This window comes from Lissotriton helveticus, chromosome 12 (assembly GCF_964261635.1).
Source record: "Lissotriton helveticus chromosome 12, aLisHel1.1, whole genome shotgun sequence".
NCBI classification, from domain to species: domain Eukaryota; kingdom Metazoa; phylum Chordata; class Amphibia; order Caudata; family Salamandridae; genus Lissotriton; species Lissotriton helveticus.
The window spans coordinates 254,918,899-254,943,731 of record NC_136073.1 but is presented as its reverse complement, the minus strand read 5'-3'; the positions used below and the strand labels follow the sequence as shown (position 1 = coordinate 254,943,731).

Genomic DNA, 24,833 nt, shown 5'->3' with positions numbered 1-24,833 from the left:
GTATTTCTGCGATCCGAGTTGGGAATCAACCTCTCCCCAACGTCAGGAATTTTCACATAAGGAACCTTATCGGGACTTAAGTGGAATGAGTACTTTAAAGGGAAACCCGTAGGATATTTACTTCCCTTCACAGTGGCCGCAACAGCAGCCAAGATATCATCATCAATCTTACTTTTGGACGGTGTAACTGCTGCAACTAAATATGTCGATACCGCAGATTTCGCTGCCTCATCAGCAAGCGAGTTACCAACAGTGTGAACTCCAACACGCTGATGGCCGAGAGTATGTATTACAAACACAAGTGGCAACTGCTCTTTAAGCTCTGCCACTCGGACCCAGATCATTTTATGTTTTATTGTGCTACCTTTGGAATCACGAAAGTCATTCTGAATCCAAAAGAACAAGTTCTCGTTGTAAGACTGGACACAGTAGTAAGAATCACTCACAATAAGTGTTGTCACTCTAGGATCAGCGTACTCCAATGCAAGCATCAGAGCACGAAGCTCTGCCAATTGTGCGGTGCAGTCCCCAAGAGTCTGCGTGAGCACGACCCTGGACTTGAACTCATCGTTCACCATGGCACCGACCACAATGGCGCATGCGGAAACGTAGGCGTGTTTAGAGCCATGCACAACCTGCGCCGAACCATCATTGTATATGATGCAATGGAAATCCTCCAAAGGCCGAATAGCCAAAGGTGCAGGATGAACAAATTCATATTGCAAAAACTCCTGCGACCGTAAGGAGGCATCAAAGATAAACGTGACATCCGGGGACGTCAATGAAGCAGCCCATTGTATCCACGAGGGTGCAAAGCTTTAGAATTTGGTACATTGGCTTTCATAACTGCCTCCAAAGCAGGACACGGGGTAACAACCAACATGCGTTTTCCCTGTGATAGAGCACGTTCTTTAAGAATCGCCATCTGTACAGCCGTTAAAACTTTCTCCACAGGGAAAATCGCATTTCAGCCGAAGTGTACAAGTGTGACTTGTAGGCAATAGGTACTGCGTCTCCTTCGTTAAAAGTCAGGTAAGTGAAACCCACCATCCCAGGGATGATTCTTATCACCAGGTTGGTGTTGTTGTCACGAGTCAGTAGGTATTTAGAAGCGAGCAAATCAGCCTGCAAAGATTGCAGAACAGCAGAGTGCTCAGGCAGCCAGCATGATTTGGTAAAAGTAGGTTGTATCAAAGCATGCAAAGGCTTGATACGCTGGGCATATTCCGGAATGTATGTCCTACCGAAATTTAAAAAACCCAGCAAAGACTGTAATTTTTTCAGAGTTGTCGGAGCGCACAATTGTGCGCATTTCTCCAAGAAGTGAGGTGCTAATCCTCGACCTTCATCGTTGAGCTCATAGCCCAGGAACAACACTGTGTACTTTGCAATGTGTGACTTTGCAAAGTTAAATTTGTAACCGAAGTCTGCAAAGCTACAAATTAAGCGGTCAACTCGACACAGATGCACCCAAAGTTCGTCGTCTGTGAGATAAATGTCAACCACATACGAGCATGCATCAGGGTCGATTCTCTCCAAGAGAGATACAATGCGAGCAGCAAATACTCCCGGGCTGTTTTGATAGCCCATCGGTAAACGCCGAAATTGTTTTTGCACACCGCCGCAAGTAAAGGAGGTCCATTGGGAACTCGGACCATCCAAATGGTGGGCATAAAAACCGTTGGAAATGTCAAGCGTGGTCTTAAAACGCTTACGCACAAGACTATCCACTAAGGCAGAGACGTGCTTATTCTGTACTGCACAGGTACGGCAATGCGAGTTTAAATGCCGGTAATCCAATACCAAACGATATGAACCGTCAGGTTTGGTCACAGTAAAAAGAGGGTTATTCATAGGTGACATACATGTTTCAATGACTCCTTGATATTCCAATTGGTCAAGGATTTCCGCAACAGAAGTTTTCACTTCACGTCGTATGGGATAATGAGGTCGAGGCTGTGGCTGAGACCACAAAGGTATTTCGTGGTGTGGAGAAAACTTATCCCAACCACAGTGTGTACGGTACAGAGCCGGCGTTAGAGCCTTAGCCCACTCTTCTGCAAAATTCAGCGCATGCTCCTTCGAGACTGTGTGCGCGAAGCTAGGGAGGATTACCTCCTCCCCTCTTGGAGCTGCCAGAACAAAAGGTGGGGGCCAGTCAGCCTCCGCTAACAAAATGTCATAGGTAGTTGTAATATTTTCCCAAAATATCCCCTTTACGGTACGCTGTATGTCACCTTCGATTAAAAGGACAATTTCATAAAGTCTAGCAGGGGGGAGAAACTCTAGTGTCAGCTGTTTCTACTACAACATAACGGTCAGTCGCTGTCACCTTCAGTAGTGGACGCAGGGCCTCCCGTATTATGGTAATCTCCGCCGCGCTGTCCTGCAAGCTCAGAGCCCATGTCAGATTCCGAAGCCGCGTTCTCACTCTCTGTGGCATATCTCGCGGTTAAAGCGGCAACCTTCTTCTTTTGAAAATGGGGTATTTTCGGTGTTGAGCCGTCCTGCTTGCCTGCACTGTCTTTCGGGCGGGGCTGGTCACGCCCTTGCTGGCCACCCCGACCCCTGCTGCCTCCTCCACCACCGGTCGACGAGGCCGATGACTCCTGAAAAGAACGAGGAGAACGTTGATCAGAAACCTGAAATCGATCAGGAGATTTTATCTTCGCGCGATCGCGCAAGTCATAAACACGTTCTGGGGCGCAGGCAAAGGAGACGCAGGACGAGACTCCTGTTCTGTTGTTGTTGCTGTCCCTGTTTCTGTTTTCTAGGCCAATTTTGTTTTTTGGTCTTGGGCTGGACGTCAGTATCTGACTTCTGCCCTTGGGGTTGGGCTTTCTCTTTAAGAGAAAAAGGCTAAGACCCCTACTATTGCGGCCCACGGTTTTATAAGCCGCCACAATAATCCTCGCTAACTGTGGGGGTTTCTCGGCCTCGGGAAGCGCATGCAAAGCATTGACTACTTGGAAGTTCACTGCATCCCCCTTGACATTCGCAAGAATGAGATCGCAAACTACATCAAAGGTGCCACATAGGCGCATACCCAATTCAACCGCAGCCTCAGGTCCGTGCTCATCCTGAACACGCTTAAGGACCGTTGGCAGGACAGCCATAGACGGAGTGCCGTAACACCTCGCATAGACCGCCGCAGATGTTCTACCCTAGGTCTCACAGTCACCGATTTTAGGGGCCAAGTCTTTAGGTAAGCTGATTGTCAGAATCCTGTGTTTTTCTCCAGGAGTCTTGTTAGGAAATACTGCCTCAAGCTGGTCAAACTATTCGACAAGCCAGAAAGGAAAGTCATCCTTATCTTGGGGACGCTTGCCCATCACAGCGTTGACCATCACAGGACTGAGCTTCATGCTGCCCTGTCCGGCAGGAGGCGCCGCACCACCCGGGGCCCCGCCCGGGAGATTACGGTTTATGTATTGCACTAACGACCTAATCACGTTAATTGCGACAACATGTAGTCGTCTCAACTCAACCACGGTACATGCCCCGTGTTGAGGATGAGGTGTAAATCCAGCAAAAACAGGCCAATTTGCGCCCGTAATGGACAAAGGAACTAACCTTGGAGCTGTCAAAGAGTGGGGGAGGGCGCCACCAAACCACACTCGATGCTGCCAAGTATCTATAGGTAATTCCTGTGCCCTATACGGAGTATATTAATTCGGCACAGCAGTGGGAGTGTACGTATGGAACACACCTGTAGTTCCGTCCACAGCCGGGAAGGTCACCCACGAGTAAAATATTTTGTAAGGGTAAGCCACCTCTGCACTCACCACCATTATCACGGCCATGCCATCCACGGTAACATTATACTGCAGCAAATGGTTACGCACCGCAATGCGACTATGCTGCGGAATGTCTACCGCGGCCATACCGACACAGAAAGTAAAAAAGGAACAAAGCAAACTTTGTAGCACAACTGGGTAGTAATTCAAGGAAACCGTTTAGAAAGATTCAAGCTTGGAAAGACCTATACAAATATAGGTAGGTTTGCCCGACACCACCATTAACCGGAAACAATAGTGAAGGTGTTAAGGAATGAATGATGTACTACTCAAGTGTCATGTAATAAGACCACCAACTATTAGGCGCCATGTCGCAGGGATTCCGTTCTCTTACAGAACTGTGCTTAGAGACTTAGGACCTCAGTGAATTAGGGTGTACCAAAACTCACCTTAGTACCCAAAATCCCCTACCAGACTAGCTACAGTGTCTCATTGGTCATTACAAACCCCCAATGCTTAGACAAACCAGAACATGGACTTAGTACACCTCAGGTAACGTGGAACTCATGAACACTCTCTTTTGTTATACAATCATTTCAATCCAGAACAAGGAGTAAATGAGGACGCGTGCATATTTCAAATATTTATTTACTAATGCAGTGTTCTCAAACGCAGTATCTTAGCTAATACAAGCAAACATATTATAAGAAGCAAAGTAATCAGCATTGTTACTAGTCCATAGAATACAAAAGGTGACAGCATGCTAAAATGCTAAAATGAATAGGGTTAAACAACGCCTAATTCTCACCCTCCCTATGTAGTATATTATATTATATCTAAAAAGGTCTCATTGGGTTTTTAGTAGGGCGGCCCCATACCTCAAGATCCTAGTGGTAAGGGATCACATCATCTTCCACCAGCTCTCTGCATGCGAAGCACCATCAAGTGTGTGTGTATGCTCTTTGCAAAGCAATATAAAACGTGCCTAAAGCCAGAATTTGGCAACAGCTGCATTTATGTTATGTCTAGGAAGGTGCGAAGATCAGACCTCACAACAACCACTGTGTCGAGTTATCCTTGAAGGCTTCAGAACTCACTGTACAGACACAGCTCACTAAGCAAAGCTGATATCAGAGTAATCACATATTACCGAACTTTCCAGATTTCGTCCTCACACGCACAGTCGGACACTTTTCGGTCACCTCATGGCGTGCCCCAGGGCTCAATTTTAAGTCCACTATTTTTCAACCTTTACCTCCGCCCCCTCGCTGATTTAGCAGAGCGAGTAGGTCTGGAACTCATGACCTACGCGGACGACTCACAGATTATTTTTTCCCTTACTAACTCAGAGTCTTCATCCCCTTCAGTCCTGAAACTTGGTCTTCAGGAGGTCTTCAGCTGGATGTCAACTAACCAGCTGAAGCTTAATGGGGAGAAGACAGAGATTCTTCTCTTGGGGAAAAATCGTGAGCTGTGGCAAGATAGACATTGGCCGCCATCTATGGGTGTTTTCCCTAGTCCGGCTACCCAGGTTAGAAACCTTGGGGTGTGTATCGATGATTCTTTGTCGATGAAGCAGCAGGCCAACAAAGTGGCTGGTACTTGTCTCACCATCATCAAATGGCTGCGGAAGATTATCTGGATGCTACCTGTGGATACCCAGAAGACCGTAGTCAATGCGCTAATAACATCTAGGCTTGACTACGGTAACATTCTCTATCTGGGCTCCAATTTAGCCGTAGTCAGACGACTACAATTGGTCCAGAACTCCGCAGCCAGGCTGTTATGTAAGATCCCTAGGACAGCAAGGATTTCGAAGCACCTTAGAGATCTGCACTGGTTGAAAGTTGAAAACCGGGTCCGGTTTAAGGCCTTGACCATTATGTTCAAGATCAGGGCAGGAACCGCACCACGGTACCTGCAGAATTTGGTCAGGCCCCATGTTCCTGTACGGAATCTCCGTTCCTTAAATGGAGCAACTTTCGTGGTTCCTAGATTCAAACTGGCCCGAATGGGAGGTAAATCTTTCTCCCACCTGGGACCAGTTCTTTGGAACTCCCTCCCTTTAGCTTTGCGCAAAGAGGAAAATTTTGCCAGTTTCAAGAAAAAAGTCAAAACCTGGCTGTTTAATAAATAATTGTGTGTACTAATGGTTGTTGATCTGTGATAGTATTTGCTTTCCAGTATTTTTTCTCTTAGCCATGGCGCCGGGAAACCCTTTGTGGGTATCTGTGCGCATTACAAGTGTAAAAAATAAATAAATAAATAAATAAATAAATAAAATTATTCTCGTGTTAATCAAAATGCTCTACTAGGCTCAAGGCTAAAACAACAGTTATGTGTTGTGTGCAGAAACAGCAGAAAGGTAATAATGGCGTTTAAACTTCTAATAAGCTCATGCTAACTTAACACAGCATATAGGCAAAGCGTATCTATATGACAGTTGCAGCTGCTTCTCTGGTCCCAATGGTAATTCCTCATCCTTAGTCCTCTAGGCAGTGCTGCTATCTGTTTTTATGGTCTGTTGATAATTCCACATTCTAAGTCCTCTAAACAGTGCTGCTAACTGCTTTTCTGGTCCCAGTGGTAAATCCCCATTCTCAGTCCTTTAGGCAGTGCAGCAGGTGAGTCTCAGTTCCTAGTTATAATTCCTCATTCTCAGTCCTCTCGACAGTGAAGATAGCTGGTTTTCTAGTCCCGGTGGTAATTCATCATTCTGAGTCCTCTAGACAGTTTTGCAGTTGCTGCACTGGTCCCAGTGATAACTCCCCATTCGGAGTCTTCTAGGCAGTGCTGCCAGCTGCTTCTCTGGTACAGCCGATAATTGCTCATTCTAAACCTTCCTGACAGTGCTACTAGCTGCTACTCTGGTCCTGTCTGTAATTCCTTGTTTTAAGTCCTCTAGACTATGCTGCTGTTGCTTCTCTGCTCCCAATGGGAATTCCCAAATTTTAGGTACTCTAGGCAGTGCTGTAGCTGCCTATTTGGTCGTGTCAGTAATTCCTTATTCTACGTCTGTAGACAGTGCTGCTAGCTGCTTCTCTGGTCCCGTCGATAATTCTCACATTTTACGTACTCTCGGCAGTGCAGCAGATATGGTAATTCCTCATTATTAGTTCAAGACAATGTTGCTAACTGCTTCTCTGTTCCTGTCAGTACCTCCCCTAGTCTAAACCCTCTAGTCCGTGCTGCAGCTGTGTCTCTGATCACAGTGTTATTCCTCATTCTTAATCCTCTAGGCAGTGCTGCTAGCTGCTTCTCTGGTCCCATCGGTAATTCCCCATTCCAAGTCCTCTAGGCAGTGCTGTTGGCTGCTACTCTGGTCACATCAGTCATTTCTCATTCTAAGACCTCTAGGCAGTGCTGCAGCTATCTATATGGTCACAGTGGTAATTCCTCATTCTTAGGTTTCTCGGCATGCTGCTAGCTGCTTCTCTAGTCCCAGTGGTAATTGCCCATTGTTAGTCCTATAGTCAGTGCCACAGGTGTGTTCTGTTCTCATTGTAATTCCTCATTCATAGTCCTCTTGACAGTGCTGAAGTTGCTTCTCTGGTCCCAGTGGTAATTCCTTATTCTCAGTCCTCTAGGCACTGCTGCTAGCTGTTTTCATGGTCTGTTGGTAGTTCCTCATTCTAAGTTCTCTAGGCAGTGCTGCTAGCTCCTCCTCTGGTCCCAGTGATAATTCCTAATTCTCAGTCCTTTCAACAGTGCTGCTAGTTGCTACTCTGGTCACGTCTGTAATTCCTCATTCTAAATCCTCTAGGCTGTGCGGCAGCTGTGTCTCTGGTCCCAGTGGTAATTCCCAATTCTTTGTCCTCTAGGCAGGGCTGCTAGATGCTTCTCTGGCCCCAGTGGTAATTCCCAATTCTTAGTCCTCTAGGCAGTGCTGCTAGCTGCTTCTCTGGTCCAGTCGATAATTCTTCATTCTAAGTCCTCTAGACAGTGCTGTTAGTTGCTTCTCTGGTCCTGGTGGAAATTCCTCATTCCAAGTCTTCTAGGCATTGCTTCTAGCTGCTTCTCTGGTCCCAGTGGTAATTACCAATTCTTAGTCCTCTAGGCAGTGGTGCTAGATGCTTCTCTGGTCCCAGTTGTAATTCCCAATCCTTAGTCCTCTAGGCAGTGGTGCTAGATGCTTTTCTGGTCCCAGTAGTAAATCCCCATTCTCAGTCCTTTAGGCAGTGCAGCAGGTGCGTCTCAGTTCCCAGTTATAATTCCTCATTCTCAGTCCTCTCGACAGTGAAGCTAGCTGGTTTTCTAGTCCCAGTGGTAATTTATCATTCTTAGTCCTGTAGACAGTGCTGCAGTTGCTTCTCTGCTCCCAATGGGAATTCCCAAATTTTAAGTACTCTATACAGTGCTGTAGCTGCCTATTTGGTTCTTTCAGTAACTCCTCATTCTAAGTCTGTAGACAGTGCTGCTAGCTGCTTGTCTGTTCTCGTCGGTAATTCTCAAATTTTACGTACTCTAGGCAGTGCAGCAGATATGGTAATCCTCTCGACAATGCTGCTAGTTGCGTCTCTGGTCTCATCAGTAATTCATCATTTTTAGCCCTATAGACAGTGCTGCAACTGCTTCTCTGGTCCCATCGGTAACACATTTTAAGACCTATAGGCGCTGCTGCAGGTGCTACTTTGGTCCTGTCAGTAATTCCTCATTCAAAGTCCTCTGGACAGTGCTGCAGCTGCTTCTCTTGTCCCAGTGGTAAATCCCCATTCTTAATCCTCTAGGCAGTGCGGCAGGTGCATCTCTGTTCCCAGTTGTAATTCCTCATTCTTAGTCCTCTCGACAGTGCTCCTAGCTGGTAATCTGGTCCCAGTGGTAATTCCTCATTCTTAGTCCTCTAGGCAGTGCTGCTAGCTGCTTCTCTGGTCCAGTCTGTAATTCTTCATTCTTAGTCCTTTAGGCAGTGCCTCTAGCTGCTGCTCTGGTCTAGTCAGTTATTCCTCATTCTAAGTCCTCTAGACTAGAGAGTGCTGCTAGCTGCTTCTCGGGTCCCGGTGGTAATTCCTCATTCCAAGTCCTTTAGGCAGTGCTCCTAGCTGCTTCGCTGGTCCCAGTGGTCATTCCTCATTCTTAGTCCTCTAGGAAGTGCTGCTAGCTGCTTCTCTGGTCTCTTCATTAATTCCTCTTTCTAGGTCCTGTAGGCAGTGCTGCAACTGTGTCTCTCTTAACAGTGGTAATTCCTCATTCTTCGTCCTTTAGTAAAAAAACTATCATTTACGACGCCAATAGCTCTAACTTTCACAAATAAGAGACAGATTGTGGCTCAGTGCACGTGGGGAAACATCTCTGAACTTGGTACGGCGCAATTGTGTGCACAAGTAGATATTCTCTCTCGCTGCAGGTTGTGCATGGTCCACATGGAAGCCTGTCCTCAGGACCCTATCCCCAGAATCAGTGGAAGCTTTTGGATGCCGTTTCCTCTCTTTGTTGAGTGTAGGTTTTAACTGTACGGCAAAACTGACCCATACCCTTTGGAGTGGTGTGGCTCACTGGTTAGAGGCGGCAGACCCGGAAGCAGAGAACGGCCCGGGACCAGGGTTCAATTCCCGACGCGGCAGGGTCGTGGACCAGGGTCAGCGGACTCGACAATTCTCGCCTCGGTGCCTACTCTAACCAGGGATCACACTCGGCAACTCTGGGCATTAAGCTTGCCTCATCTCTACAACGGCCCTCCACAGACGCCGGGGATGCCTGGTTTCACCTTGGAGATACCCAGAAGGGACCATCTCACAGGGAAAGCCAGGACGGGTTCCCCAGCGGTCTCCAGCGCCGGGACGCTTACGGGCAGCCGTGCGCTTTACAAGTCCAACACATTACATTCAGCAGTGCAGCAAAGGGGATGGGTCAGTTTTGCCGTAGCAGGCAGGGTGACAAAGTCCAATAACGGCCTGTCTCTACCGGGGTCCCTGTGTGTCATTCCGGGGAGCAGGTACTGTCGTGAATGCTTCAAGCTCCCCCGGGCTGACTATAGGGAATCAGGATGGCACTAAATGAGGCCCAGCCGAGCAGAGCAATGCTGTTCACTCCATTGGTGTCAAGCCTTGCCCCAGTTATAGCAGTTATAAACACCTTCCTGAAATTGGTGAATTGAACAGTGAATACTAAAATGTAGTTTTCACACTTGACAATGCTGATCTACGCTGGTAAGTATATTTCACATTGCTGAGATGTAATGCTAAAATAAGGCAGTCATTGAACTGTTCGGTAAATCAGAGGCTTGGTTTCTAGATGGAATGGTTGGCTTTACATATGTAAACAGATGGACAAGGTTTATCTTGCCCGCGTTTGACAGGAACCAACACTGCCAAATGGTGAATAAAACTCTTCACTACTACCAGTAAAGTATTGTCAAATGGAAGGGAAAACTTAAAATAAGAATAAGCATTGATGAAGGATTGTCATGTGTGCAAGATTTATCCTACCCACGATGTACAGGGAAAAAGCTGTCCTATGCTGAATTCCTCTTGGTATGCCTCAATAACAGTTTATAGCTCAGATCATAAATCTCTAGGATCTTATTATGCATCTCAGGTGTCAAAGATTATACTGATTTAGGGAGTTACTCTACACCAGTTGGTGTCTTGATCACATTAATTTGCAGAATACTAGTGTTAGCTTGAGATTATGGATGCATGACAGTCAGGTTCAGAATTCCTGTTCTTTTTGAACAAATAAGCAGATGTCCTACAATTGACTCACCTTCTGAGTCATCCCACAGTTGGAAACGAAGTAGTTCTTGTTCCTCTAGGCTTGCAGTGGTTGGGCAGATTTGCGCTCTTTCGTACTGCACCCTCTTACAAGCAATGGTCGCCCGAAAGAAAAAAGTGAAAGTTCTGAACACATGTTGGAATTTGTGATGATTGAATACTAAAGTACAAGCATGGTGATGCTTTGATTATTGTATCATTGTCTAAGTTTATAAAGGACTTTGATCCTACACCAGAATTTATCATATTCTGATGATTCCTTTAGTAAGGTCTTAATTCCCTCTTGTTATGGATTTTTTGAAAGCCCCTAGAACAGGACAGCAAGTTATGCACACAAAAAATGATTTTATAATATCTTTCTATGCAATTGATTGTGAGAGTAAGGGGTGCTATGCTGACAAATGAAAGCCCCTCTACAAATGGATTTAAAAGGCACTTGTCTTTGTGATCTTTAGAGGTGACTCTTTGTTTATCAATGTTTGATTCTGCGCTGTCAGTCAAATTATATTTTAAGTGAGGGTTAGGATGAAAATGGACTAATGGATCCAATGTGGAAATCAAATCAAGCATATGTCCACAGGTATACTAATGGCTATATTATGTTGCTTCCACCTGAAATCAATTGCGATATCAGCAGGATCAACAGTCCTGGAGTCTTGCAGCTATCCCAGTGACAAAACAAACCCTACTTCATTATTGAGGACGCATAGGGTTATGCAACAGCACGTATAGTACAAATGTTTTTTTATTTGATTTTATGGTGTTCCTGCGCTGTGAACGTGTGTAGTTAGTTGATGTTCTTTATACATGTGCTGATATAATGCATTTACATTAATGTAGATGTGGTTGTGCCTCATTTGCATCCGTTTCATTTATAGGTTTTAATGAGAAGGGTGAGGCCACATCTTGGCAGGCGCGTGGCTGGCCAGCACGAATCGTACAACATGAAATGGATCATCTACAGGGACATCTGTATATCGATAAAATGGACAGCAAGAGCTTTGTGAACGCACGATGGATGGAACTCAACGAGTAATCCAGTAGAAAATGGCATAAAAGAAGCCCAACATGGAGGAATATGTCACCCAATAAATTCAAAGAATTAAGGATGCATGAGACAGTGTTGTTCTCTAACACACAGAGACTCTGTAAGATGCTGTGAAATCTTATTCGCAATCACTGATATTTAACAGAAGTAACCCGATCAAAGCAAAGTATGAACAAACAAATCGCAGATGCTGCCAATAAACGTGATTCTCAAATGTCTACTTTGTAGTCTTCATTTTCTATCAACTGCAGAAACCATTTCCTTAATGCTCATTATATAACAGTCAAACATTTTAGGAAGCCGCGTCTTCCATTTGACACTATCATAGGCATCCCACCTCTTTAAGAAGCTCATTATGACTATCAAGTGTAGAAACAGCTTGCAGATGAGCTATCAATTACCACCTAAAGTACTCTCCTTCCACTATTGTCTTTGTGGTTGCCATGGGGCCCTCCACCTAGGAGGAACATCTTAACATAAACAAACTTAATTATTTCTTGACGCCTTCTGTCCTTCCACCGGATCTACAAGGTTTGTGAATTTGTGCAGAACAGCCTTATTGAATAGAGACCCTTTAGAATACATGAAAAGATTGTGCAATCCTAAACATGGGGCTTGAAAATGCATTAAAAGGTGTTGCCCTACCCTAATGGAGGACACAACTTCTAGATGTCAGTCTTAGGAGTAGGACTAATTATTTGGCAAGTTGTGTAGTGCCTATAAATATTTCTATTTATTTCAAGAAAAGTATACAATTTAGATAGTATTCAGATGCAGCTTTTACCAATTAGTGTAATCTGTATCTGGGGGCTGGGTATGTGTGCAGACAGGTTACTACCATTATCAGGAATATTATTGCAATGTCAGCTCAAGCGGTATGCTGTGATGACTCGATTAGCATGTACAGTATAATCCATTAGTAGGTTATCATTTGTATCCGACATGCAATAGTGATGCTGGTGTATACCGTGCAGTGGTGAATAAGTGAATGAGAGGCTCGTGAGAATCCTCTGATCCATTAAAGCAGGAAAAAGTCAAGACCTCATCCTCTTGACTTCTGAGTGATTCTCAATGGCTCGTATCTCTACTGTAAGTGAATTTCATAATTTGGCTGCTTGGACTGAGGCAGATAAGCCTTACCTGAATTTCTTGCTTGTATTTGGGTATGATGAGGTGCAGTGCTAATGTATAGCATTTGTTTTAGAGTGTCTTGAGTTTAATTTTCACAAAAACAGTCCCCCTTGCTATTCATTGCTTTGTGTGTAGTGCCGAGAATTTTGAGGGTTCTTGTTCTGGCGATGGGGAGCCAGTGGATGGCCTTCATTTAGGAGAGGCGTGGTTTCAAAGGGCTATGCAAAGGAGTTGTTCTTTTGTTGCATTTTAAATTATTTGTAGGTGTTTCATAACTGTATCTGATACTCCATGGCATAGGTCATTGCCATAGTCCAGTTGTAACATCACAGGGGAAGCAGTTACTTAGACTTTCCTAAAGAATACCAGATATGGAAACATACATAGTAGAATCCTCAAGATGTATAATACAGATTTTATTACTTGATGTGCCTGCAGGATCATAGATTAAGGCTCAGTCAGTTACAATTCCTAGGTTTTTTGTTTTTAATTTCCTTTGAGGTTGTAGCTGATGTTCCCAGTTCATTAGGCCAGGTTGTTAATGGGTCATAGGGTTTCCAGTTGCCTCGCGTTAGAATGGATCTTGGCTTACAAGGAACTGGGTTTGAGGTGGTTTATTATCATCCAGCAGTCAACAGTTGTCAGGCAGTCACCTAGTTTTGAGGTTCCGCGCTAGTTCGGGTTCTCCAGTTTAAGGATTATCTGTGTCAATATCATTCATGTAATTTCATTAAGTGAGTTGGAACTATTTGATTACTTCCAGGAGGGGCCCATGTAAATGTTAAAGAGTAGCACATAGATGATGAAGCCCTGAGGAACTACTACTTTTTTATTCTAGTAAGATGGGCAGTGAATGGAGGTGCTGAGATGGGACACAGCCCATCCATAAGGTTCATTTCAGAATTGTTCATTCAATGCCAGTTTCTTTCAATCTAATGCTTAGTGTATCAGGGTGAACACTAGAATTCTGCAGATAGGTAAAGGAGAAGTGAAGCTAGCCTAGCTTTCCACTCAGAGACAAAGCCATGGAAGGAGCTGGCCAGCGGTATCAAATCATGATTGCGATATTTTATCATTTCTGTTTGGCCATTAACTGCAACATCCAGGTACCATTTGGAAACACTACACTAAAACTCCCAACAAGGTCAACATTATATGAGAAAAAAATAGGGCCTAGTGTGTATAAAAAAACATTTGCGTTAACAGCACAACCTGTTTTTCTTTGTGTAAAACAGTTTCTATTTACTTACCCATCGCAGGCTGGGCTTTACTAACTTATTTACCCTGTCATTCTGTATCTGAGTCTTTAACACCTAATACCTTCTACAGTAAGCCTCACTTGCTCCACTTCACTACCGAAACAAAGTTGAGCTCCTAAAGGGGTAGCTTGAATATCCAGTTGGAGGATACCACATCAGGGGTACACTACAGTACCGAAACTGAATACTGTGCAGTAAAGCCTGATTACCCCGGAAGACCTCAGAAGACCTCACTGAAAGCTACATTTTTCTCAAAGGCACTTTCTGGGCCGGCGGATGAAGATCTTGGCTAGCTGCAATACAAGTGCTTATTTCTTGAGGCAGGTGATGAGAAAAAGTATGGATGTTGATTGGATGGGTGGATCCAAAATGGCAGCCCGTGAAAGGATTGAATTTCCATGCTCGTTTTGGAAAGCATGATGGAGGCACTCTCATCATCGTGCTCCTAGCGCAGAGCCCTTTTGATCAGTGAGCTAGTAATGGCTAGACTCGGCGGGGTAGACAGCAGAGTCATTTATTTAGAAGACCACTAGCAGGAAGAAGACAGTAGGGGGTTCAGAGTCCCGTGTTCTAAAACAGGCAAGTCTGGTAAAGGAAAGCAAGTAAGCCTAGGGGCCAATAAAAAAGTGAAGCTTGTACTCTTTTGGAATGGGTGTAGAGAAAGGGTAGGTGGAGTGCCTTCAGGTACAGTACCTTGCTGCCTCACTCACTGACGAGAGTATTGCACTTAGTTTCAAGGCACCTGTACGAACCTCATAACTCTTCTCAGACATAAAATCCAGCACTCCCTCAAGTTATCCTGAGAGGGAAATCGGCATTTACAATGCAGTATTTACCACGCATTGCCTTTACACACATATGCCTTTACAACGAAAGTGTATATCAGGTAGTTCACCTTCTAATTTATTGTTGGGTTAGGTTTGACAAATATTTATACAGTATCTCTGCATGCCGTTCGATGTGACCCTAAGAACTGTTGGCAGCTTGCTGGTCTCTCTATCAGTGCCCTGCAGCGGATATCCTACGTAGCGAGCCCTTCCTGTATTAGAGAAGCGGTAAGAGAAGAGACCTGCCGCTGGTACCAAAGGAGCTGTTTTTTTCTCTCCGTTGGGACCCACCAGCGAATACATCCCAGCGGGTACCTGTGAATGGTACCGTGAAAAAAGCTCATTACCAGGCTTTGAGTCTGCACACGAAAACCCAGCCTTACACTCACTTTACGAACAGAGCATCAGAAGGCCAGAGGGGTACAGGCTAGAACGGTACAATGTAGGGGACAAAAACTGTCCCTTTAGGCATTAGGTAGGTAAAATAGAAGTACAACAACAGGCACGCACCGGTTGTCAACACAGTAAATAGTGTTGCTAGACAGCGTCGGATTGGTAACGCGGGCAATGCCCGAGGAGCCGGTGCCGAGGTCCAATTGTGGGCCACGTTTAGGAGCGGTCTGGGGGGCAGATTTGGGTGGTGTCACTGTTGTTCGGATACAGCCAGCTGCCCAGTGGGTGTCGGAGTGGCCTTTTTGGAGGCAGATGGGCGCTCATTATCTCACGTTTAGCAACAGGTAGAAGTGTCACTTTCTTTCTCTCGCAGGGCTTGCTCATTAATGTATACATACCTAGCAGGGCAGGGGGTCTGAGCAGAAGTGGCCTCACTTGTTTTCAGTCACCAGTTTGTATCTCTCCCCCCACCCCCCTTTATTTTTTATAAAATGTTGCCGAAGCAGTATTTAGAGGAAAGGCAATATGCAAATGTGGGCCACTTTTTTTTTTTTTTTTTTTAACATGCCCGGGACGATTTTAAATCCCAATCCAATCCAACCCTGAACAGCACGAGAACCGGCTCATCAGCTGTTTACAGTTGCAGCGCGCGGATCAAGCGACCTCCCTTTTTCCGTAAGCCTGTTTTGACATTAAAAAAGGAGAGGGAAAAAAAAGGGGACAGATAGTAAAGGACCACAGGACAACTGTGAAAAATCCCCAAGTTACCTAATAAGGGTTACCAAGGGTTTAGTCTACCTGGAAATTGGACTAGATATTATTCTAATCAGGTAAGAATGTTAGAAAATTACATGCATGGTATAGCTGATGTCTCCCTCAACCAAGATACCTTTAAAAGATACTTTGAAAGAGAGTTTACATCTTTCTTAAAGGAGGCAGTTGAGGCAGTACTTGGTAAAAGGCCAAGAGATACAACAGCTGAGGAAGAGCCTTTGATACCCTTGTACGAAGCTGGCTCTGTATATACTATACCAACATTAGGTACAGTGTGCACAGAGACCAGTGGAATCCCAAAGGTAGGCTGAGGTAAAAGGAGATGGCACCTTACTCTCTATTTGTGGTAGTGTGGGTGAGCAGTAAGGCTTTATCAGGGGGTAGTGTAAAGCATTTGTTGTACACACTCAGGCAGGAAATTATGTCACACACTCAAAGAATGAACTCAGACCAATTTGTTTGTATCAAAAATATTAAGTTATTTTATTTCTAGGACCCAGCCAAGCCTGGTGCAGTAAAGCGAAATAATATTTAGCAAAATCTTATGCAATGTTTTACAGTTGAATGCAGGTTCAAATGCAGTTGTTTGAATTACAGGTCAGTAAATATTTCGAAATTACTTTTTACGTTACTTTTTTTACTCCCTGTGATATGCCTAGATATCACACTGGGACATTTCCTAGAGAAAAGGTAAGTAAATCAGTTTTTGTACATTTGCAGTTTTTCAATGTTTCATACAAACCAACTCCACACTTAAAAAAACAATTTTCAAGAAAAGCAGTCAATGCAATCTTATGGGAGGAAATTAAGTTATCGGTTTGCAGGTAAGTATAGGGTTGTGGGGGTTGGTATTCTGGGGTTAGAACTAGGGTTCCCCCAGGGTCAAGGATGCACTCTTGAAACACCCTCAGGTGCACTAGCGCGGCTGGGTGCAGGATGCTGTTTTGGCGTCAGGAGCCCTGTTGTTTTCAACAGGGATTCTCTGGTTGTAACAAAGACTGCAGGCTCAGGGACAGAGATCTTCTGGGGGTGACCACCGGTTGGAGAGGTAAGTTCGGATGCCTGGGGTTGCTGGGACACCATCTGTTAGGCCATCCCAAGGCGGTGGGGCATGGGGTGCAGGGGTGTCTTTAGGCGTCAGGTTTTCTAACCAGCTCTGGTCGCGGTCGGGGGGATTCTCCAGAAAGGGGCTGCAGGCGTCGATTGGAGATTTGAGGCAGGGCAGAGATCACCAGATCTCTGGTCAGGATCCCTGAGTAGACCTGCTCGTGATGTTGGGCCTCTTGAACTCAGGCCGTGGGCATCAGGTGCAGATTGGTGTAGACTTGCGGTTTTGGCCTGAGCCAGAGTCTGTGGGTGAGCAAATCCGGTGCTCATGGGAGACAAGGTCTTGGGCTTAGAAAGCAGGGCAGGTCCTTCGGGTTCTTGAGGGCTACTGGCTTTAGGACACACCGGGATTTCGCTGGAGCAGGTTCGAGGTGCAGACAGGCCTGTAGGGCTGGGGCCAAGTCAGTGGGTGTCCTCCTCTTCTTAGTTCAGTACGGCTTCTTCTATCATTCTTCTGATCGGTTCTTGTCTGAGGAGGCAAGGTTTAGGGTTGCTCTTAAATTCTAGATTTTGGGGCATTACAGGTAAGTAAAGGTTGGGACCAATGGGTCCCTTCCTTGGGGTGGTCCACCCCCTATCATGCCACCCTCCAGTGGGAAGGGGGGTCTCTCTCTGGTTGGTTTGGTCCGCCCATCTGCAAGATGGCGGGGTCTGAGAGTTGTACTTCAACTCACCTCCCCCACCTGAAGGGTGGGGTTGGTAAAGGTGGGCACACTTCCCATCCTCACTTGGTTTTCCCACCAATTCTCCCACCCAAAGGGGGAGGTCAGAACCAGTGGGGGGCAGTTGTTGGAGGCAGCAAAGTCTTGGCGTAGCTCACAAAGGCTGGCAAGCCTTTGAAGCTTCCCCTTAGTGGAACCTACTCATCCTTGGGGAGGATCCTTGGCACCTCGACGCAGGAAGAGCATTGTTTCAGACGCCCAAGAGCAGCAGGCTCTCCACCCAGGGGTCCAGAAACATGTCTGTTGGTCGCAGCTGGCAAGCAGCCACTCAGTCAGGACACTAGTTAGGTCATTTTTCAGGGGACATCTCTAAGATGCCCTCTGAATACATTGTTCATTTAATCCCACACTGGCATCAATATGGGTTTAATGTGCTGAGAAGTATGATACCACACTTCCCAGTTTTCTGTAAAGCCATTATGGCGCTGTGGAGTTCGTAATGACAAACTCCCAGCACCATATACTCTTAATGGCATTACTGCATTTACAATGTCTAAGAATTGGCTTAGACATTGTAGGGATACAGGGCTCATGCACCTGTACCCTCACCAATGGTATAGGGCACCCAGCTAGAGGGGTGGGTGACCTATGCCAGGGCAGTGGTTTCTAGGCATGGCACACAGGGATGTGTGCCATGTCGACTCTTCACTTTGTTCTGCACCAAAACACGCAGCCTGCAATGGCAGTGTGTGTGTAAAGGTATAGGGCCTCTAAGGGTGGCACTAAACGTGCTGCAGCCTTTAGAGGCCCTCCGTGGCCACAGTGCCCTTGGTACCAATGATACCATTTACAAGGAACTGGCATGTGGCCAAAGAGTGCCAATTGGCTTTTGTTTTAATGCAGTTTTAGGGAAAGAACATAGGCCCTGGGTACCTGAATGGCAGGAATCCAGGGCACACTCAGTCAAAGTACATCAACAGTTTGGCAAAAAGTGGGGACAACCATGCAAAAAGAGGGCACTTTCTTACAACCCTCACAAGAGTAAACCTCTCCATCAAAAATACATGGTAAGGCCTCAAGAAAGTCCAAACACCTCTCTGATGAGGCACACAACGTGGGCAGCCTGAGCGCTGCAAGTGAGCTGGAACAGTCTTTGGCTAGCCATAGCACTACAAGTGACCATGGTGTCTGCAGCGGCACAATGAGAAAGAGCAGCCTTCGTAGCGCAACTAGGATGGGTGTCCCTCGCAGCACAAAAGGAATGAGTAGCCTTCATGGCAAGAAATTACCAAAGTTTTATAATTGATGAGGAGGAATATACATTGAAGATGGACATGGGTGAAGAGGGAGACGAGTATATATTTGACCCAATGCAAACTCTTAGACAATTTCCTGGATGAGGATGTAGAACAGCCTTCTACCTTCAAAGCTATAAGGGACCCCTTGGTGTTGATGTTTAACCCGTTAAGTGCGAACGTAGGCCAATGGCATTCGCGATCACTACCTTGGTAGTGCTGCGCACGTCTGTTGGGTGCCGCGGCTCTGCCCACCTAATGGAACGCCCGCTTCGCGGCGGAATTGCCGCCACGGTTAAGGCGTTAATCCCACCTGTATTACGCACCCTAGAGGGTCTGAACGGTGGCCTATGGACCATGTGACGTCCTTTATCAAACATTGGGTTCATTATCCACTTGATAGAGACACATATCTTAATGCGGGCAGAGTGCCCAAGACCCTTCTTAGATAACAAATCTGGAATCACTCCGAATTTAGATCCAGAGTTGTTGACCACCTTGTTCAAAACGGGAAGAGACCCTAGGAAGTGCTTAGAACGCCGTGACAAGATAAAGTGCTTGACACTCTAGGCCTACTGACCAACATATTAGACATGGCTGAGGAGGCTTCCTTTAAGGTGGTGCCAGTGGATGTTTAACTCCTCCATGGATGGAGCCAGCGCTCTCCATGCCTACTTGCAATGCTAATGCCGGATTAATTTTCGAAAGAAGAGCTCTTCTGATGAGAATCAATCCAAAACTAGGTGACCTTGCCAATAAAGATTTGCAGCGAGATCCCAACGGTCTCCTCTTTGGAGAGAGCTTTATTAAAACATTAGGCAAGTACGTATCAACATTCTACTCCTTTAGCAGATCTCAAAGCAATATGCAACACATGTTCAGCAATAGTTTTCAGAAGGGCTAACAGGAGGGGACCGGCTTTTGGCCTTGTTCAGCAAAGGTCCCAATTCTATCATCACGACCAACGAGGTTATGGAAGAAATTACCGTGGAAGCAGCAATTGTTTCCCACAGAGAGGACAAGCCCCCCTTTCTCTCGAAGCAACAGGAGCAGATACCAGGAATTTGGTGATCAAGGTAAGAGTACCCCCTCAAAAAGGTAGTGCAAAGGTTAAGTCATTTCCCAGAGGCATGGTCAAATATAACAAAAGCTTATTGGGTTTTACAAACTATAAAGGGGTTCAAAATACATTTTTTGCAAAACACCTTACCAATTGAATCAACCAAGAGAGCTCTCCCTAGACCAGGAACATTGAGAACTAGTAGATGTAGAAGTAACGCAAATGTTGATCAAAGGGGCGATCCGTAAGGTGACCAGCTCAGAAAGGGGATTTGTGAGTATGGTTTTCCTAGCAAAAAACAGAAGGACACTGGCTGGCCAGTCATACATCTGAAAGATCTAAACATATTTATGGTTTACAGACATTTCAAGAGGTAGGGTATCCATCTTTTAAGGGACATTTTGCAAGAGATGCTTAACTTCACAATCCCTATGGTTCCAGACAGACAGAAGTACGTCTGCTTCAGTTGGAAGGGTGCTCTGTACCCGTTTTGTTGCCTCCCCTTTTGGCTTTCACCAACACCCTGGTGTTTCACCAGGGTCTTTCGACCGGTAATGGCCTCCTTGAGAAGGAGGGGAGTACGCTTAGTGATCTACCTAGATAACATACTGCTGATGTCTCAAGATCGGGAAGAATTATTGCCGTACATGAAGTAGTCAAAAGAACTCTTAGAGGAGTTAGGCTTTATAATCAAGATAAAGAAATTGATTATGGTTCCTACACAGAGTTTTGAGTTTCTGGGGTTTTTGGTAGATACCATCAAGACACAGCTGCGTCGCCCTCAGAAGAAGCTAACAAAAATCAAGGAGGAGGTAGCTTATGTTCTTTTGAAGGATGTGGTGAGTATGAAAGGTTTTGTAAGAGTAGTCAGCCTGCTGTCCTCAATACAAGCTGTCTCCCCAGGACTGTTGTATTACAGGGCTCTTCAGAGATTGAAAACCTTAGGTTTAAGAAAAGGTATTTGGTATAAACTCAGCTCCTCTATCTCAGGAGGCTTGAGAGGACCTCTACTGGTGGTTGAACAATCTGGACAGCTGGAACAGGAAGGCAATTTTTGGAAATACCCCAGAGTTTACAGTAGATTCAGATGCCAGCAACCTTGGTTGTGGTACGAGACCGGGAGAAAATTGTCCTGGGAGGAACTCCCCTTACACATAAACTGCCTGGGGGTGTTAGCAGGCCTGAACACCTTGATAAGTTTCAGGGACACCCCAAGTAACAGCGTATTCTTAATTTGGTTAGACAATTTCACAGCAGTCTCCGACATCAACCGCCTGGGGAGAAGCAAGGTCAAAACAGGTTGCAGATCTAGCCAAAAAGATTCAGTATTTCTGTTGAGGGTCAGTAGAGCCTATTGAAGCCGGAATTCGTTCCGGGTCTTCAGAACATGAGCAGACTGGAATTCGCGATACCTACAAGATTCCAGTGATTGTCAGGGCCCCTTTGCAGTAGATCTGATCACCAGCTGACTGACTTATCAGGTAGACAGATATTACAGTTGGAGACCAGACCCCAGGGCCTTAGCAGTGGATGCTTTACTCCAGAATTAGAAGGGAGAGAAGAGTTATGCCCCCCCCTTCGCACTAATACAAAAGGGTTTTGTTGAAGGTATGGAAAGAACAGTCCAACATTGTACTAGTGATACCATTTTGGAACACACAAGTGTGATTTCCTGGAGTAATGGAGCTATCAATTGAAATTCTACGCTTACAACCAGGTGTTGTAGGTCTGTTAGAAGGACAGGATAGGGTGGAGGATCTTCTTCTGCTAGAAGGAAACTTGAAGTACGAGTAACTTACCTTCGGTAACGATGTATCTGGTAGAGACGATTCTAGCCGCAGATTCCTTAACGTAGAATTATCCCCAGGCGTGAGACTGGATCCGGAAAACTTTTCTGCCACAGCATCCCTGCGCGCCGGGGGGATGGCACCATGTGACTCCGCCCTGATGTCGTCCGCGCTCGTGACATCAGCGAGGATACATAAGTCCCACACGATGTGCCTACGTCAGTTTTCTTCGGAGAACTTTTCTGCGCCACAATGCGGAGCCATGACAAACAAAACTGTGAGAATACTGGAACAGTGTGCAAAAACCCAGCTATACAGAAGGGAAAGAAATGAAAGGGGAGGAACAGCACCCTCCAGAATAGTGGCAGGCACTAAGGCACCAAGTCATGGAATGAGAGAATAGTGCGCAGCTACTGCAAGCAAGCCTACAACCAACATAACACCCTCCCTCGAGGCAGAAAGCATGTGAAAAAAGGGCACAGCAGACAAAGAAGTCTGCAACCACCGCCCGGATCCAAGAAGGGGTCCAAGGCTAGAACGGAAGAGCAATGGTAATTCATCCCAAACAACACCAGCAAGGGGGGATCCCCTAAAAAGAACCAAGGGACAAGACCCAGCCAGGGGACCCCAATCCCAAGGACTGTAAGCGTCAAGTGTAAGCAAAACAAGGAAGCAGGGCACAAACGAACCATACATTGGACACCAAATGCATGGGCACCGAAGCACCCAGGCATTCGTCACCCAATCACCAAAAGAAGGAATGGAACAACAACAACCAGGCGAGCATCCTCCTATGGAGGGAGTAAGAAAAAGGCACTCGCAGAGGAACGCCGTCCTGAAGCAGGCGAGTGCAGAAGACCGAGAAAGGTCCTCGCAGAAACAGGGAGGAAGGGCAGGTCGTGAAGGAATCTGCGGCTAGAATCGGCTCTACCAGATACATCGTTACCGGAGGTAAGTAACTCGTACATCTGATAGAGACTAATAGCCGCAGATTCCTTAACGTAGAATAGATACCCTAGCCATGCCCAAAGGTAAGGAGGGTCTGCGAGAAGACCTTGCCAGCTCAGACAAGCACAAGACCCACAGCAGGGGACCAGTAACGGGGACAGGGAAAAATAACCCCGTCCTCCGCAACAGGGGATGAGTCGCAGGCCCTAGGTTGAAGAGAACCTCAGCATCGTGGAGGAACACCTGCCCCACAGGGGATGTATTAGAAAAACAAAAAAGGGCAACCCAGCCTTCACCAACAGGAGAAGCAAGGGTAATACGAAGGAGGCTAAAACACCTCATGCCCAGTCAACCTACCAGGGACCTCCACTGGAAGCCCCAAGGTACCGACAACGCAGTGGAAGAAAAGCCGCCTACAGACTCCAAGGAGAAGAGGCAGGAGCACGGCAAAGCCCTCCAGCGGGAAACATACCCAGTGATGAGGGCAGATGAGCCCATCACAGCCAGAAGACAAGACAGAACGGCGCCTCGGCAATAAGGTAGGTGGAAGAATAAGAAAGGGCTCACGGCAAGGCCTCCGGCCACAGAACAGAACAGCAGGCGGGGGCAGCCCGCCGCTGACAACACTACGAAACCAAACGCCTGGACCACGTCAGGCTCGGAACAAGGGCAAGGCCAGTAAACCGTCCCGAACGACCCCAAAAGGGGACCGCCCCGAACAGAACCGATCCACGAAGTAGTGTGATCAGCTAGAAGAGAAGAGGTGAAACAAGTAGGATGGACCAGGCCGTCAACACAGGAAAAGGCAGGCAAAGGGCAAAGCACCGCGGCACAACGCCGCAGACGGCCAAGCCATGCCCCAGTAAGGGCCAAAGACCGCGCCATCGTAATACAGCCACACCAGGAAGGGCGATGAACCCGCAAGGAGGAGTCCACACCCTCCCCGCGTAAGACATGGCTATACAATAGCTACATGTACCCCACATAGGGAAGGACACGTCCCAAGAAGCATGGAAACCACTCTTAGGGAAAAAACAATTCTGCACCAGAGGACAAAATCATAGACCTGGGGCAGAAACCACAGAAGGCTTAGTAATCAGCCAGAAAGCACAGGCGTACCAAAAAAGGGGGCTGGACCAGCAGCCAACTGAAAAGCGGGGCCAAGGAAGGACCCCGAGGGCACAGTAACCCTCACAGAAAGTGCAACAGCCACTCCGAAAACCAAATACCAGGAGCAAGTGGGATAACGCCTCCCACCAAGACCCGAAGGATCAGCAAACCATCTTACTGAGGAGGAGGAGGAGGAGGAGGAGGAGGAGGAGGAGGAGGAGGAGGACGGAGCCCAGCAAGAAGACACTGAATGGTGGAGACTGCATGAGTATTAAAGAGCAGGACCCCATCAAAAGGGAGGTCAACCAGACGCTCTCTAATATTTTCAGGAAAAACAGCATCGCATAGCCAAGCATGGCGACGGAGAGCAACAGAAATGGGCATAGCACGGCCAATAGCATCGGCAACATCCAAAGCAGCACGAAGAATAAACACGGCCAACTCTCTACCATCCAACACATGGCCCCACAGATCAGCACGGGCACCCTCATGAGAGACATGAGAAAGAAGAGACTCCATAGAATCCCACAGGCTAGAAGTAGCCCTGGTCAGCACACACAAAGTGTTAAGCGCCCTCAAGGTAGCACTGGAAGAAGCAAAGACATTACGTCCCCATGAATCTAACCAGCAGGCCTCCCAAGACAGAGAAAACAACACCACAGGCAGACACGGAAAGGCATTTCGCAGTAGAGCGCCTTGAGTAGAAGGGTGGAAAGCAGACAGACCGTGTCGTGCGGAGCAGGACGATGGTGGTGCAGTAGTGCCTGAGGCACCGGATCGCCCATGGCAGGGCGACCCAAGCCCCCATAAGAGAATTATGAGGTGACACTTCAAAAGTAAGGAACAACTCCCACCCACCAAAGCCCTGGTGGAGAATCTCCAAGAGGTTGTCTGTAGGAAATGGAGTGACAGGTTCACCCATCCTCAGAATACCAGGAGCCGTGGAAATAGCCCAAACAAACGCAACACTGGCCTCAGTAGGGCG

The 24,833-nt window shown here is 46.5% G+C and overlaps 1 protein-coding gene across 1 annotated transcript in view; it reads left to right on the top strand.

Moving 5' to 3' along the window:
- COG8 (component of oligomeric golgi complex 8) overlaps positions 1-11,713 on the top strand; it is a 188,359-nt gene extending 176,646 nt beyond the window's left edge. The window contains exon 5 of the mRNA XM_078669309.1: positions 11,326-11,713. Within this exon, the coding sequence (XP_078525435.1) occupies positions 11,326-11,483 (158 nt within the window). The 3' untranslated portion in view covers positions 11,484-11,713. The remainder of the gene's footprint in view (positions 1-11,325) is intronic.
- Positions 11,714-24,833: the final 13,120 nt, after the last annotated feature.